Source organism: Durio zibethinus, chromosome 10, assembly GCF_047325235.1.
Source record: "Durio zibethinus cultivar Kanyao isolate XHJ-2024 chromosome 10, ASM4732523v1, whole genome shotgun sequence".
NCBI lineage: Eukaryota > Viridiplantae > Streptophyta > Magnoliopsida > Malvales > Malvaceae > Durio > Durio zibethinus.
This window is the reverse complement of record NC_143171.1, coordinates 3906312-3920411: the sequence shown is the minus strand read 5'-3', so window position 1 is coordinate 3920411 and position 14100 is coordinate 3906312. Positions and strand designations below refer to the sequence as shown.

At 34.6% G+C, this 14100-nt stretch overlaps 2 protein-coding genes across 4 annotated transcripts; both read right to left on the bottom strand.

Annotated features, from left to right (window-relative positions):
- Nucleotides 1–641: 641 nt before the first annotated feature.
- LOC111291873 (protein CROWDED NUCLEI 4-like) lies at nt 642–7001 on the bottom strand. Of its 3 annotated transcripts, none has more exons than XM_022883980.2 (9): nt 6668–7001; nt 5436–5645; nt 5081–5334; nt 4300–4570; nt 4101–4184; nt 2167–4010; nt 1699–2029; nt 1181–1399; nt 642–1069 (listed from the first exon to the last, which is right to left on the bottom strand). In XM_022883980.2, exons 1-8 carry the CDS (start codon nt 6854–6856, stop codon nt 1313–1315), a joined length of 3270 nt encoding a protein of 1089 aa, XP_022739715.2. In that variant the 5' UTR covers nt 6857–7001; the 3' UTR covers nt 642–1069; nt 1181–1312. The 3 variants fall into 3 exon arrangements, with proteins under 3 accessions (XP_022739715.2, XP_022739716.2, XP_022739714.2); XM_022883981.2 differs by having other exon boundaries at nt 1181–1378; XM_022883979.2 differs by having other exon boundaries at nt 1181–1353.
- Nucleotides 7002–7844: 843 nt separating this feature from the next.
- On the bottom strand, nt 7845–12668 carry LOC111291874 (uncharacterized). The gene is made up of 10 exons (XM_022883982.2): nt 12111–12668; nt 11839–12025; nt 11534–11667; nt 11318–11430; nt 11082–11205; nt 10003–10152; nt 9739–9894; nt 9529–9608; nt 9403–9452; nt 7845–8220 (listed from the first exon to the last, which is right to left on the bottom strand). Exons 1-10 carry the CDS (start codon nt 12126–12128, stop codon nt 8081–8083), a joined length of 1152 nt encoding a protein of 383 aa, XP_022739717.2. The 5' UTR covers nt 12129–12668; the 3' UTR covers nt 7845–8080.
- Between the last annotated feature and the right edge of the window lie 1432 nt (nt 12669–14100).

Sequence of the window (14100 nt, the reverse complement as noted above, 5' to 3'; positions counted from 1 at the left end):
AATTATTGCATTAATTAATTTTTGAATTACAGTTTTGGCTAGAAAAACAAAGCGTATTGAATTGTTGTGGTTCGAATCTAGGCCAACTCTTTTTTTTTTTTTTACATGGATCAGTCCAACCCTTTTAATAAGAGTAGAGAACACACAATTTGGGTAAATCTTACCTTTTGAAATAATTCATGAGTCCCAATCCAACACCATAATTATTTACACTTTCGTTCCAAAATGTTTAAACCGTATTGATTTTCACGGAATTTTAAAAAAAATTTAACTTTAATATTTTTAATATTAAAATTAATTTTTTTTATAAAATTAAATTTTCATAATTTTTAATGTTAAAAAATAAAAAACAAAAAAAACAAAATATAATTTTAAAATATTAAAAAGTAAAAATATTAGAAGTTAAAAAATAATAATTTTGAAACATTCTTAAAAAAAAATAGACAAAGAAAATGAGACATCTCCATCACACCATTAAACATGTATATTTCAACCCTAACACCGAATTGTAAAAGTTTATGATGTCTAAAATGTAATACCTTTCATACCTGACAAATGAAACTGCCGCCTTCAATCAAAGAGTCATCTTGTGTTTTGTTCTTTCCAGCATAAAATAGAAGCAAAAAAACAACACAGCATGATCAACTCAAATAAAATCACTACTTTATATGTTCAGGGTTGAATGAGCTCTCAATGAAGCAAACCATATTTCGTCACTGGCCATGTCATTCAGGGTTGTTCGGGGGTAAACAAAAGCATCCCACCCGAATCAATTTCCAACACCACACCATGCCTCTAGACTTTGAAACACCTACGGCAAAATCTATCCGATTTTGTCATCATATCAGCCATAAAGCAACACAAGACACTCCCAACAAAACCTATCACGCCACCCTATGAAACTAGGAATATTAGAAACCAACTACTAAACAAACCCACACCAAAAGAAAGAGGATGGATAAGCATTTACAAGCTTTGAACAAGATACGAGTTAGTAAAAACTGTCTGCATTTAGTTACTGCAAGGCAAATTGGTTCCTTTCAAGTATATAATATCAACTTCTGCTATTCTGCAATACACCAAAAAGAATAATTAGAAGGCTGATCCAATCAAAGATCCACCTATCATAATTCATAATTTGACAGGAGACTAAGATGCAAGAGAGGAAAGAAAAGCATACCGTTGTGCAAAATGGTTAAAACATCAATTAACTGTAGCACCTAAAAAGAAACTATATTTCTACTACTTCTGCTTTGACCTTGTCCTCATTCCAATATTCTCATTTTCATCTGGTTTGGGAGCAACGTTGTCTTCAAGCTTTTGTTTGCCTCTTTCTGACATGTCTTCCATTGGCTATAGAATCAAAAATTGCATGAACCTTAAGGATATAAAACAAAGACTGAAAAGGTAATCTAAGTTAAGAGGCATATCAGATTAGAAAAAAATAAACAGTAATAAGACAGGCGATTTTGCTCTGACTAAAATGCCAAAGAACGCTTCCTACTTGATGAAGTTGTATAAATACCTGATGACAAGTTGAATGTATTATGAGAAAATTTATTAACATGCTAGTACCCCGAACACAACATCAGCAAGAGAAGGCAAAGAATTCACAATGCAAATAAGAGCCTAGTAAAATGTTGATAGTCATCTGCATGCAAGAAAAGGAATTTGCAGATAGGTACAACCAGCCCTTACCTGACAGGGCTTGGTGGCTTGAGAAACATTCCCCAAATGTGCTTCTTGCAATGTTACTGGTTCCCCAGATCCACCATTCTCCCCGGCAGCACTTGCATGACTACACATTCCTCCACTTTGAGGAAAATCCTGCACTGATTCTGCAACAATATCCATATTTTCTAAATTGGAAGAATCATCATCCACAGTCTTTTTTTCATAGGTTACTTCTGAAATCTTAATTATTTTATCAACGATCGGCACATTGGTCTCATCAGCCCCTCCTTGACTCTGACTGTATGACATTAATGCACACTGATCCAGTGACGCATTTAGATCAGTTATATTTACACTGAAAAAAAAAAAAAAAACAGATGTTATTGTAAACAAAACTGAGCTACGTGCATCAAGAAATAATCAGAATATCAGTATAAGGTTAAATAACATGCTTAAAGCAAAAAATTTCAATATAAGGACAGAAGTGGATACCTGTGAGTATTATCCTCTTCTTCAATTACAGAAGCATCTTTCTTTTGCCTTCTTTTCTTAGTGCCATGTGAAGGTAAGTTGTCAACTCTTCTTTTCCTTCCAGCTTGAACCCCTTGTTCAGAAACAAGAGAAGACTTTTCAGCATCATTTTTCTCAATTTCGGATTCCAAATTGTGAATTCCCTTGACCACCTGATCTTCAGAGTGTACTTCCACTATCACTTTTGGTTCCCCATCAAATCCCAAAGGCTTTCTCTCATGTCGCTTGTATTTTTGCCTGTCACACCCATCGTTTGAAACCAACTCTCCAACTGACATCAAACACACATCTTCATGGTCAGATATCAAAGATCTTTCTTCAGGCTTCATTTGGGCCTTGTCAGGGGTATGTTTGAATATCAATTCGCTGCAGCGCTTGATCCAAGAAAAAGGGGCAGAGCTAGGAGGAGAAGCACTATCTGGTTTTGACATTGAAGAGCTGAATCCATTGACATTGTCAGCAACAATCCTATTTTTATCTGAATCTGATCCAGCATTTTGCATTACAGTTAGCTGTTTCAGATTCTTTCTTTCAGATGCTTTCTTCCAGCTACGCTCTACAATAGAACGTTGCATTTGAGCCACTGTCATATTATCCACGGCAGCTTTCAAGTCCCCCAACCTTTTTAGCTCTTCGATCTCAGCATGTATCTCTTTTCTATCAGCATGCAATAGTTCCCTCTGTTGCTTCAATTTGTGTCTTTGCACCTTAAGCTCCTCAATGGACTTGTTCAACTCCGCCCATTCCCTTTCCCTTCGCTCACGATCCAACTGGATCTCTATTCTCTCAGCATCAAGCCTTTTCATTTCTAAAGTAGCTTGTTCCAACTCTTTCTCTGCTCTTTCCTTCAGAGCATTAATATGCTGAAGTTGATTTTTCTTTTCTCGCTCAAAAGCTTCCTCTCTTTCCTTCAAAGAACTTTCTAATTCTTCACGCCTTTTCTCAATGCAGGTCTCCAGCTCCCTCTTTTGGGTTTCAATTCCCAGCAAGAAATCAGCACGCTCCTGTTGAATCTTGTTGAACCAATCAGAATGCTCAATCACCATCTTTTTCATGAAGTCTTCTCTCTCACGATTCAATGATTCAACTTCCTTGTTATGCTGCTCTCGCATCACATCACGCTCTCTTCTCAAGCTATCACGCTCATCCTTGAGAAACTTCAAAACTGCTTCTCTCTCCTCACTAACACGCACTGCTTCCTTCCGCAGCTCTTCTCTTTTCTCATCAATCAACTCCCACTCAGTTTCAAATTTTGCCTTCTCTACTTGCAATCTATCTGCATCAGCCATGAGCTCCAATTTTTGAGCCCTAACCAAATCAAGTTCTTCCTTGAGTTTTAATTCTAAGGTTGATAATTCATGTGTCTCACTTCTCATGGCTTCCAGTTTCTCCTTCACACAATCAACTTGGTTTCTCTTATCTTCCAATGAAGACAATGACTTCTGAAGCTCTAGTTTTATTTTACTTATCTTATCCTTTTCTTCTTCTAAAAGAGCTTGCTTCAACTCGAGTTCCTTTTCAGAAGCACTCACATTTTTTTCTCTCACATCTATGAGATTTGACTTCTCAGCCACATCCTTCTCTTTATCGGCTAACATCCTTGATTGAACCTCAAAATCATGTTCTCTTTCACAAATTTGGTCCTCCCTAAGATTGATATCCATCTCCTTCAACTCCCAAGCCCGTCTCTTCATTTCAATCTCATCCTCTGCAATTTTGCGCTTGATCTCAAGCTCAGCCTCAAACTCAGATTTTCTGGTTCTCAATTCAGTTTCATGACTAGCAATGACCTTGCGAATTTCATCCTACATCATTCATTGAAAAGAATAAATTTTCCATAAAAGAAAGAGAAACAAAGCTGAAAATCCTAAAGCATGTTCAACAAAGTAACTCACAGATTCCTTGTTTGCAAGTTTCTCTTGAGAAACAAGCAGTTGTTGCTCTTTCTTGCTAAGCTTAGCTTCTCGTTCAATAACAGCCTGGATGCACAAAAGAGGAATTGAATTAATACAACTTTCTGTAAGGTAAAAGCAACAAATTCACATGAAAATGCATCCAAATCAGAATAGTAATGGGCAAATGAATTGTGCAAACCTCCTCTCTTTTTGACAGAGAAGCTAAAGTCAACTCAAGGTTGGATTTCTCATTCTTCAAACCTCTGCGCTCCTTTTCAATATCCACTCTTGAAGCTTCCAACTCCTTCTCAAGTCGATTTAGTTCTTGAGTTCCACTAAAAATATACTCCTCTCTCTGATTCAAGGAAGCTTGTCCATCTAGTAGTCTTTCATGTTCTTGCTGTACAATCCTCTGCCTCTCACTCAGTAATTGCCGTTCAAGAATGATCTCTTTCTCTTTTGCATCACAACTAAAACATGAAACCAAATAATTAACAGACTCCTTGAACTGAAATTTTAAATGAAATTTAGAGACTCATGATTGCACTATATGACATCATGGTAAAAAGTATTATATGAATTATATTATCATCAGCAAACAGCAGAAATGCAGCCAAGCAAGCATGTGTATCCAGTATCCACACACTACTACCCTGGCCAAGCCAATTACTTTCAATTATTCACTTTCAGCAACAGACAATTTAACCATGTATGTCTCAGAAAAACATTCAAAATAGATTAATAGGCTATCAGGTTACAGGTTATAGAAATTTTGCAATGCAAGACCTAATTCATATTGCAACCCAGTAATATGAAGACTACATCATAAGAATACAGAGAGACAGGCACAAGCATTTCCTCTTGGGAAATAAGAGCATGTCCAAAAACTGCAAACTGATAGGAAAAAGAGAGAAATAATTAAAAAAGAAAACAATGGTACAAACAATATAAATAAGGAAAACACAATGCATATGACATACTCGTTTTTGAACGATACAATACGCCTATTAAGGTCATCTTCACGTGCTTCAACTTCTTGAAGCTTTCTCTTAGCAGACCGTTGAAGGAGGCTAGCTTCTGTTTGTAAAGACTTTGCAGCCTGAAACTTTGCCTCAGCCTCTGCAAACTTCTTCTGAGCATCCTCTATCATAATACGCGCTTCAGCTAGTCCACTTTCAGCTGCAACCTTGGCTTCAGCAGATTCTGCACGCATCTCATGCAAAGTCTTCTCAATCTACAAAACCCCACCACAAAGTCCTAAGAAACATATAATGGTGAAAGAAAAGTGGGAAAAAAAAACTATAATTAAAAAGAGATTTTAAATGATAATCATACACTTGCTATGCATTCTTTCTCGACTCCCAAAGCTTTTTTCAAACTATCCTCTCGCTTTTTAGCTTCTGCAAGAGCAGATACATGTGCAGCCATATCCCGTTTATGCATTATATCACTTGCTTCAGCAGAGGCTTTAATTTGTTCATACTTGGGAGCCAACTCCTTTCTTTCCAATATAAGAAGGCCCATCTGGTGTTGGTGGTCAAAGAGCTGCGCACAAGAATAAATAAATATTAAAACAAAATGCTAGTCAGTTATGTGTAATGAAGCAGAAAATGAATGACGATTTAAAACATGAACTTATGAGCAACATGTGAATGAGGCATAGATCATCATATGCTAAACCAAGACTGCCATCATTCCTCACTCTTATCCTTTACACGATGCATTCATTCAAGTTTCATTCATGCATCAAGCTAGGTAAAGATAACAGCTCTAGAAAATGCCGTCCATTGGAACTAACAAGTGAAAAACTCAGAAGAAAAAATATACACATAAATAGCATTCAATCCCCAAATAATGGCACAGAAACCGAGAAAATCCATCTAAAAACAAAGAAAAAAAATCATAGAAGCCACAAAACAAAGCATAAATTCTGCTAAAAGCTCTTATAAACCTACAAAGTTAACAACTCAATGGTGCCATTTACAAGTCCACAACGTCAACAACTTGAAGGATACCAAAAGGGGAAGCAACACCCCAAACATATAGTGCAAACAGATAATGAGGCCAAAAAAAGACAAGTTTGTTCCATCAAAGCTCATACAAGGAAAACACATATTGTGCAACTAGAATGGCATTTAAGTGAAATACAGAACATTTAACCAAAAGTGATGGTTGAAGACTTAATTTGGTGGCTTGACATTGAAAATTGACATCATAAATCACATAATCACAAATATTAAAAATAATTCTATATACAACAGACAAAATATTTCCAAAGACCGAAACCATTACCGTCTTATGTTAAAATCTGTTAATAATTACTTCCATTACCTACCTTTTTTATATATTTTTTCTTTTTAATTTTTAAAACGCCGTACAAAGAAAAAGAGAATTGATCTTGTCTTTTCTTTTGTTGCCATCTTTACAATTCACAGTTTAAATTTTCAATATACTAATACTCTCTCTTTTACCTATTGCACCAACAACCAAACAAAGACTTTAAAAAAAAGGGCAAAGAAAAGCATGAAAAAAATCTGAGAAAAGCAGTTTAAAGATTTGAAGCAAACCTCAGCTTCAAGCTTAGCAATATAAGCAATAAGAGCAGCTTTATCTCTCTTCTTGATCGATTCCTCATCGAATCCAGCTTCCTTGAGTCGTTTCCAGATCGTTTCATCACTAAGAGGAGTCTTCAAAACCCTAGACCTCGGCGTTATCGACAACGCCCTACTAGTACCCGGCGTTACCGGACCCGTCATCTTACAAGTCGATCACCGTCGGCAAAACCCTAGACTTCCGTACGATATTTCTCTTTTTCTTTCTTCGGTGAAAAAAGAGAGAGAATCAAAGTACTGAGTTACCGGCACACAGCTGAGTCGGGTTTTGGTCTATAGAGTTGAAGTCGCTAAGAAAAAAGAACTCCATAGTTTTTATCGCGGGTGATTCACAAACGATGTCGTATTGCCAATTTAGGCCGCCATTTTATGAGGAAAGGACGGAAAATTGAAATTTTAAACGGGAATAGACCGAAGAGTAAAAGAGTAAATTGTGACAGTCAACTTTCCACGTCAGCTAGAGTTTTTTTTTTTAAGTTAAAATTAAAGGCTGGATTTCGTTGGAAATATGCTGTTTTGGATTGGTTGTACTTGCACGTGTGTCTCCACCATTGGGATTTTGTACATTAATTTATGTTTAATTAATTAATTAATTTTCATGTTGGCCTTCTGCTTCAATTTAATATCCGAAATTAATGTAAAATTATAGTATCAGAAATAATGTCAATGACCTGTTCATTGCTATTGCTGCAAATACAGTATCTTCTCAGCAAATTCAATCCTTCTGGCATTATTATATGGAATCAAAAAGAATGCTTGTCCATTCAGACACCACAAGGGAAACCATCTTTGCTTATTCAATCATTGATGGACTAGCAAGTTCTAAGGCAAAAAAATCTTGGGCCAACGCTTTCTAATAAACAAAATTCAGTCCTAACCTTTTCATAGTCAATTTCGAACAAGAATTTAAGGAAGAATACATGTTAAAGAGGCCATCAATGTGATAAACATACATTTCATCGCCCTGACAAAGGTTCAGTGTTCATCCCATGCGTGCACATTATTGCTTGAGTGAGGTTACCTGGGATTTAAGCTGCAGTGAACTCGAAAATAAACCTTTTTTGTGGTTAACGCGAAAAGAAAAAAGGGGTTAGCCTACAGGAGAGAGGTGGGAGGGGAGAAGTAAGAAAAGTAAACGTAAGTAGTAGTTTATTTGGCAATCCCAGATTGAAAAGATGGGCAGAAGCAGCAGTTAGACTTGGAAGCTATTTATACACGTTTACATTTACATCCAAGCTCCAAAAATCTTTCGCATCTACACTTTGAAGGTTGCTTGCATTTTCTTACGGTAGGCATCCAGCCAACCTTGATCTCATTTGCCCTCTGTTCTACTAACTAACCAGTCAGGGTCCTCGGTCGTTGAAGCATCTACATTGTGAAGGTTGCTTGCATTTTCTTACTGTAAGTATCCAACCAACCTTCAATCAGCTTGATCTCAGTTGCCCTCTGTTCCACTAACCAGTCAGGGTCCTCAGTCGTTGAAGCACGCAAATCTATGTGATGTGCACCTAAAATTTTGCATAAATAAAAACTGTTAGAATACTTGAATAATGCCTGGATGCAGTGGAGTTAATTAGTTACAATAACACTTCATCAGTTAATAACGCTAACTGCCTTCTACATGTACTGGCCTTCTCCAATTGTAATATTAACAGCATTGCAAAGTGTTCTGTCATGAGCTATAATAATTCATAATCCATCAGCTAGCAGATAACTAATGCTAAATCATGTCCTTTAAACAAGTCCTAGCCTCAAAATCAATCTTCTAAGGCTTATAAGTGAGCATCAATGAATTAACATTGAAGTCCCGTAAATATAAAACTTAAAATAGGAGTTTGAACCTTCGCTGACATTATGTAAAAACATACTCATAAAAATTTAGAAATGGGGATAATGTGGGAAATCTATCAGATGGGTATTGCTTAATAAACTATTCTTAGATCTTATAAGATTTAGTTATACTATCATATTCAGGTTTTGTAATAATTACTCCATGATTATAGTTGTTAGACAGGAAGATATAATATTTGGGTATCCACCACGGAACACAGCACAGAGACAAAAGCAATTGAGGATCATAAATTCATAAATTTAGGTTGCCATTGTGTGTTCATGGGTTGGTTGGCTTAGTTGTTATATAAAACGAAAGAGAAAGCTAGCTAAAAATGTATAAGATTCTGAGTATGATCCGCTCTAACAGTTGCTAGACTTGTTGCCTCTCAAATTAAGACATTAAGACTAACACATTATAAAATTGATTTAAAAACTAAAGACATTAAGATTGACACATTATAAAACTGATTAAAAACTAAAACCAATTGCATCGATGGACGTTAGAAGCAGCAATAACTGAAGATATACTTACAAGTGAAAAATCTTAGGACAATGCTGTAATTAGAGATATAATTTATATTGAAGCCAAAGGATCAATGAGGACAAAGACAAAAAGCCAAAAAGAAGTCAGGTCTGAACTACAGCTATAGGCAAAGTGATATATGTAGAGCCCCAATTGAAGCAGAGATGAGAAACAAAATACTTAAAGTGAGCCAATTAGCGACCAACTCTTATTCACCAAGATATCAGCTAATTAGCTAGATAAATCATGTAGATAGTTTGAGATCCTTATATTATATCCAAATTTATTACACTCATCAAGCAATGAAGTAAAAGGTCACTTCAGAAAGCATTACCTTCTTCCATAACAAGAGCAACAATTGTTTCAGATATATTCTTCAGAACACTGCAAAGAATAATATCAACATTCATCAGAAACTAGATGATCAAAACTTTGATAAAAATCAATATAAGGAGCTCACCTGCCACCACTCCAAGGATCCAATAGACCATTAGAGAATATGATGTTGCTTCCAAAGAATTTCAATACATGCTCAATATCCTTCATATAACAACAAAGGCTTATTCATTATTCTTCATATCAACATGTTATCATTCATTTAAAGTTCTGCAAGATAAAGCACACGAATTTAAGGACCTAACCAACATTTAGTTTCACATCATTCTCTTACATGTCCACCAAATTCAGTTGTTATCCATCTAGGCCTTGGTGTCACCTGGAAATCCCTCCTGCACTTTTCTCTGAAAGCAGAGTAATCCCAATCATATGCTGGATACATGCTTGTATTTCTATCACTAGACATTGGCATAACCATCTCAGTGCACGCCTGTAGCAATAACCAGATGACAATAACAAACAGCATTGATGCATAACGATAAATGCTCTGGAGATTTATAAAACTGATATAGAAGTAAAAGTTAATATCATCCAAGACCTGCCAGTTCCACCCATTCATGCCATGAGGATCATCGTCAAGTTGAAAACAGTCAACATCTCCAGTATAATTATAGTAGATGCTTACACCATTAAATATACGATCCAGAATGCTAGACCCGTCAGGAGAACCATCAATCTTTCTGCATACCTACAATATAATTACATCTATTTAAAACAAGATGGGAGTCAACAGCCAAGTATAAACAAGAAAACCAAGGTCCAAAATAATAGCAACAATATGCAAATTGCAATAACACCAAGAAAGAAAATATTAGCAATAAGAGTTCATAAAGCATACATGTCTAAGAGTTCCATTATGAGTGAAACCGAAAAAGAAAGAGGCATTCTCACCGTAAAAATACGAAAATTTTTAATAAAAACAAATCCAGATCAAATTTTTTAAGGATTAACCCTTAAAATCAAGATTTTTACATGATTGGTAGTGAGAAAATGGACTGCAATGAAGCAGAAATATTCCTAATTAATGGCAGCAGCTGAAGCAAGTGAAACTTATACTACATTGTTAGTGAAATACAATTAACTACATTGTCTTTAATATGTTCCTATCACCTCAAATTAATTTATATACAGTTATGAAATCAAAGTCACCTATAAGAACAAGTTCCAAGTTGGCTCCATATTAGAGCTGACATTACGATTATAAATATTCAAGTATGATAGAATTGCAGTATAAATTAGTTATAATTGATGTGAACCCCAGCAACATTAATGTGCCCTTTCTTGAAGCTATTCTGAATAGCACACAAACAAAGATGCAAATTAACAGACCGCAAAATAATAGCATATGCAAGTCAACAGTTATAAGTCAGCCTTAATTGATTTGTTTGCTAGTTTTTATTTCACAAAAGGTTGCCCTAAATTAATGCTCTGGTCAATGTAAACCACATCAATGTCATAGAACAAAGACAATATAGAATCATAAAAGGTTGATGGCAGAGTAGTTCCAGAAGTAGGTTTGTCACAAAATATGCAGAAATCCATCTTGCATATATTTATGTATACATGTTTTATTGCCAGCCATGACATATGTCTGAAGTCATACCAATCCCAACTAACCTCTCTTATGGGGTGTCCAGGTAAAGGCATTAAAAAGTTTGAAGAATATGGGTAATTAACCATCCCCAAATAACTATAAGCAGAATCCAACCAGTTTGTAAGGTCTTGGACACTCTTAAGTTCCCTGCCAAGAGTTTAAAACTATATCATTAAAAAGATACATACGCCCCCGTTGAATAATGCTATAATCTATTACAGCAACATGCACATATAAAAATTTCTTCCATTGTCCTCACCGACACAAGCGAAAAGTTTTTGACAGTTGCTGAAGGCCATCCTTTCCCTGACCCTCAGATGTCAGTGCATTCCACGACTGTTTTATAGTGTCAAAGCAGCTACTGCTTTCCCGCTACACATATTGAAACCAAAAAAAGTGACAGTGTTAAAATAGAGACTTCACTACAAACAAACAAAAACAAAGACAAAACTAACTTCGAAACATCATTGTAAACCTTGAATGAGTTGGAGACAATATTATAAAATGTTTCTGGTGGCACAATATCTTCAAACTGAAGAATTGGTGCTGATGAAGCAAGCGCCCCAACAGCAATGTGAGGATACTTCAGCCTCATCCATGCCGCTAACACTGTTTGCATTAATGCCATAAACATCAACCACATTACCAAAAACCACTTACATAATGAAACACTTTCCACTAATGAAATTCTACAACTTCTATATCAATAACATCATTTCATAAACACCCGAAAAACCAAATTAAATAGTTCTTTAAAAAAAAAAAAATTCATGGGCTTACTTCCTCCATAGGAGCCGCCAAATAAAACAACTGGACACCCTTCAGCAGAAAAATTCCTCTTCAAATCAGTAATCAAAACTGCGAAATCCGCAAGCGCTTGCTCTGTTGTGAGATGAGAAAGAGTAGTGGCATTTTTATAAGCCTCTTCTCTACTTCCATACGGCATTGACTCCCCATAATACCGATGCTGCCAATTCCATTACAATTACATTTAATTATTTTCAACCAAACAGAGCCCAAAAAACACGGAATTTAGAATTTGGGTAATGTACTTCTGGAAAGAGAACCATGGCACCGAAGCGAGAGGCGATCTCCCAGACAAAACCGGTGTTGACGGCGAACCATTCGATATCACCTTCGTTGCCGCAGTAGAGGAAGATTGGGCCGAGACGAGATGGGCCCACCCAGTGGTCGGTGTTGATAAGGTAGCGTTGCCGGAACCTCGGAAGATCGGAGAAGCTGAAGTGATCCAGTGGTTGAAAGAAGTAACTGGTTTCATAACGGTATTGTTGGTGGTTGGTTTTGATTGGGTGTGAGTGTTTGCCGAGGAAGCGGGGGGGGTTTATTGGAAGGAAAGAAATTGGACGGTTGTGATGTTAGGGATGATGAAGGGGATGGCAAAAGGACGGTGGTAATGATGATGAGGAGGAAGGAGACTGTGGGACTTGCCATTTCTGGGGTCGAGTTTTGTTGAACAAACTCAACTATTCATCTGTTTGCTTCGCTGTGTTGGTTGGGAAGCCTGGAGAGTTGGAGGAGGTGAGGTTAGGTTCAGGTAAAAGCGTAAGCAGGGGAGAGGGTGGTCTGTCAATTCTGTCCTTTGATATAATGGATAAATCTCGTGATTTAATCACTGTTATATATGACAAACTGGGTTGGATGTATGGGCTGGGCCTACTGAGTAATAACTCAACAGGCCGAATTTAGGTTTCAAAAATTAACACCCCAAAAAGAAAAAAAAAATAGATTAGAATTTAGATGCGTAAATTGAGTTTAACTCAACTTTTAATTTGGTGAATATTTGAGCTCAATTAATTAATTAAAGAGTAATTTAAATAGTAAGTAATATTATCAACAATCATCTGATTTTTTTATAGAGTATTAAATTTTTAATTTTAATAATTAAATTCAAATGTCAACATTTTTAAATTAAAAAATAATATTTTAATACTAAACTTGAGCAAATTTGTAAGTATAATAAAAGTTATAAAATTTTAAATAACTATAATTTTTTTAAAATCAAAGATAATTAAATTGATTCAAATCATGTAAAACTTCAATAATTATATAATCATAACGATTTTAGAGATTATTAGACGAAAATTTTAAAATTTTAAAATACGGGAGAGTCATCATTAATTTTTTTTTACTATATCTGATTAACCACGTAAAAAAACTTATTTTTTAATAAAAGTTTAAAATTAATTAAAATTTATTAAAAATATAAATTTCCGTTTGGTCTACAAAAGTAAAATTGGATTAAGTGGTGCGATTATATGTGAAGAAATATTAACACTTACAAGTCATTAAAAAAGTATCAATTAATCACATATTATCCTCTAGTATTAATAAAAATAATCTTAATCTTAATTATTTAAAATAATTCCTTTGATTCCATCTATTTTTGCAAAGTCTTCTTCTTAAAAAAAAAAATTGTTTATAAATAAAATGAAAGCTTTAGCTTCAAAACTTTTCATAAAATTTTTAATATTTGGATGAAATTTAAAAAAAAAAAACATTTATGAGACTCTCAAAATAATCTTCAAAATTTATCATAATAATTTTTTTGTAAAGAATAATTATTAAAAAACCCTCTAATATTTAAGTAAAATATCAAAAATTATTTTTACTTATAACGAGTTTTTATTTATAAAAGAACTCATTTTCAAAATCGCTATTTATTATTTTATATTTCTTTGAACAATAATAAAATACAAATAATGTAGCATGATGCAAACAAGTGGTACAAATATAAATTAAAAGATATAAACGACCAATTTAATTATTCTTATTAATCTTTAATTTTATCCTTTTTTTTTTATCTTTATCCTTTTGTTTTATTTATTATTATTTTATTTTGCATTGAAATTTTTTTTTAATTCTTCAATATTTAGGCCAAATTTAATAAAATCAATCATTCACTTAAGAAATTCTTATAATTAAGTTTTGGTAAAAAATAAGAATGATATTCCTTAGAAAAAAATGATTTGAATTCTCTCAAATATTTAGGTAGGATTTTAAAAATTATTTTTTAAAAATATT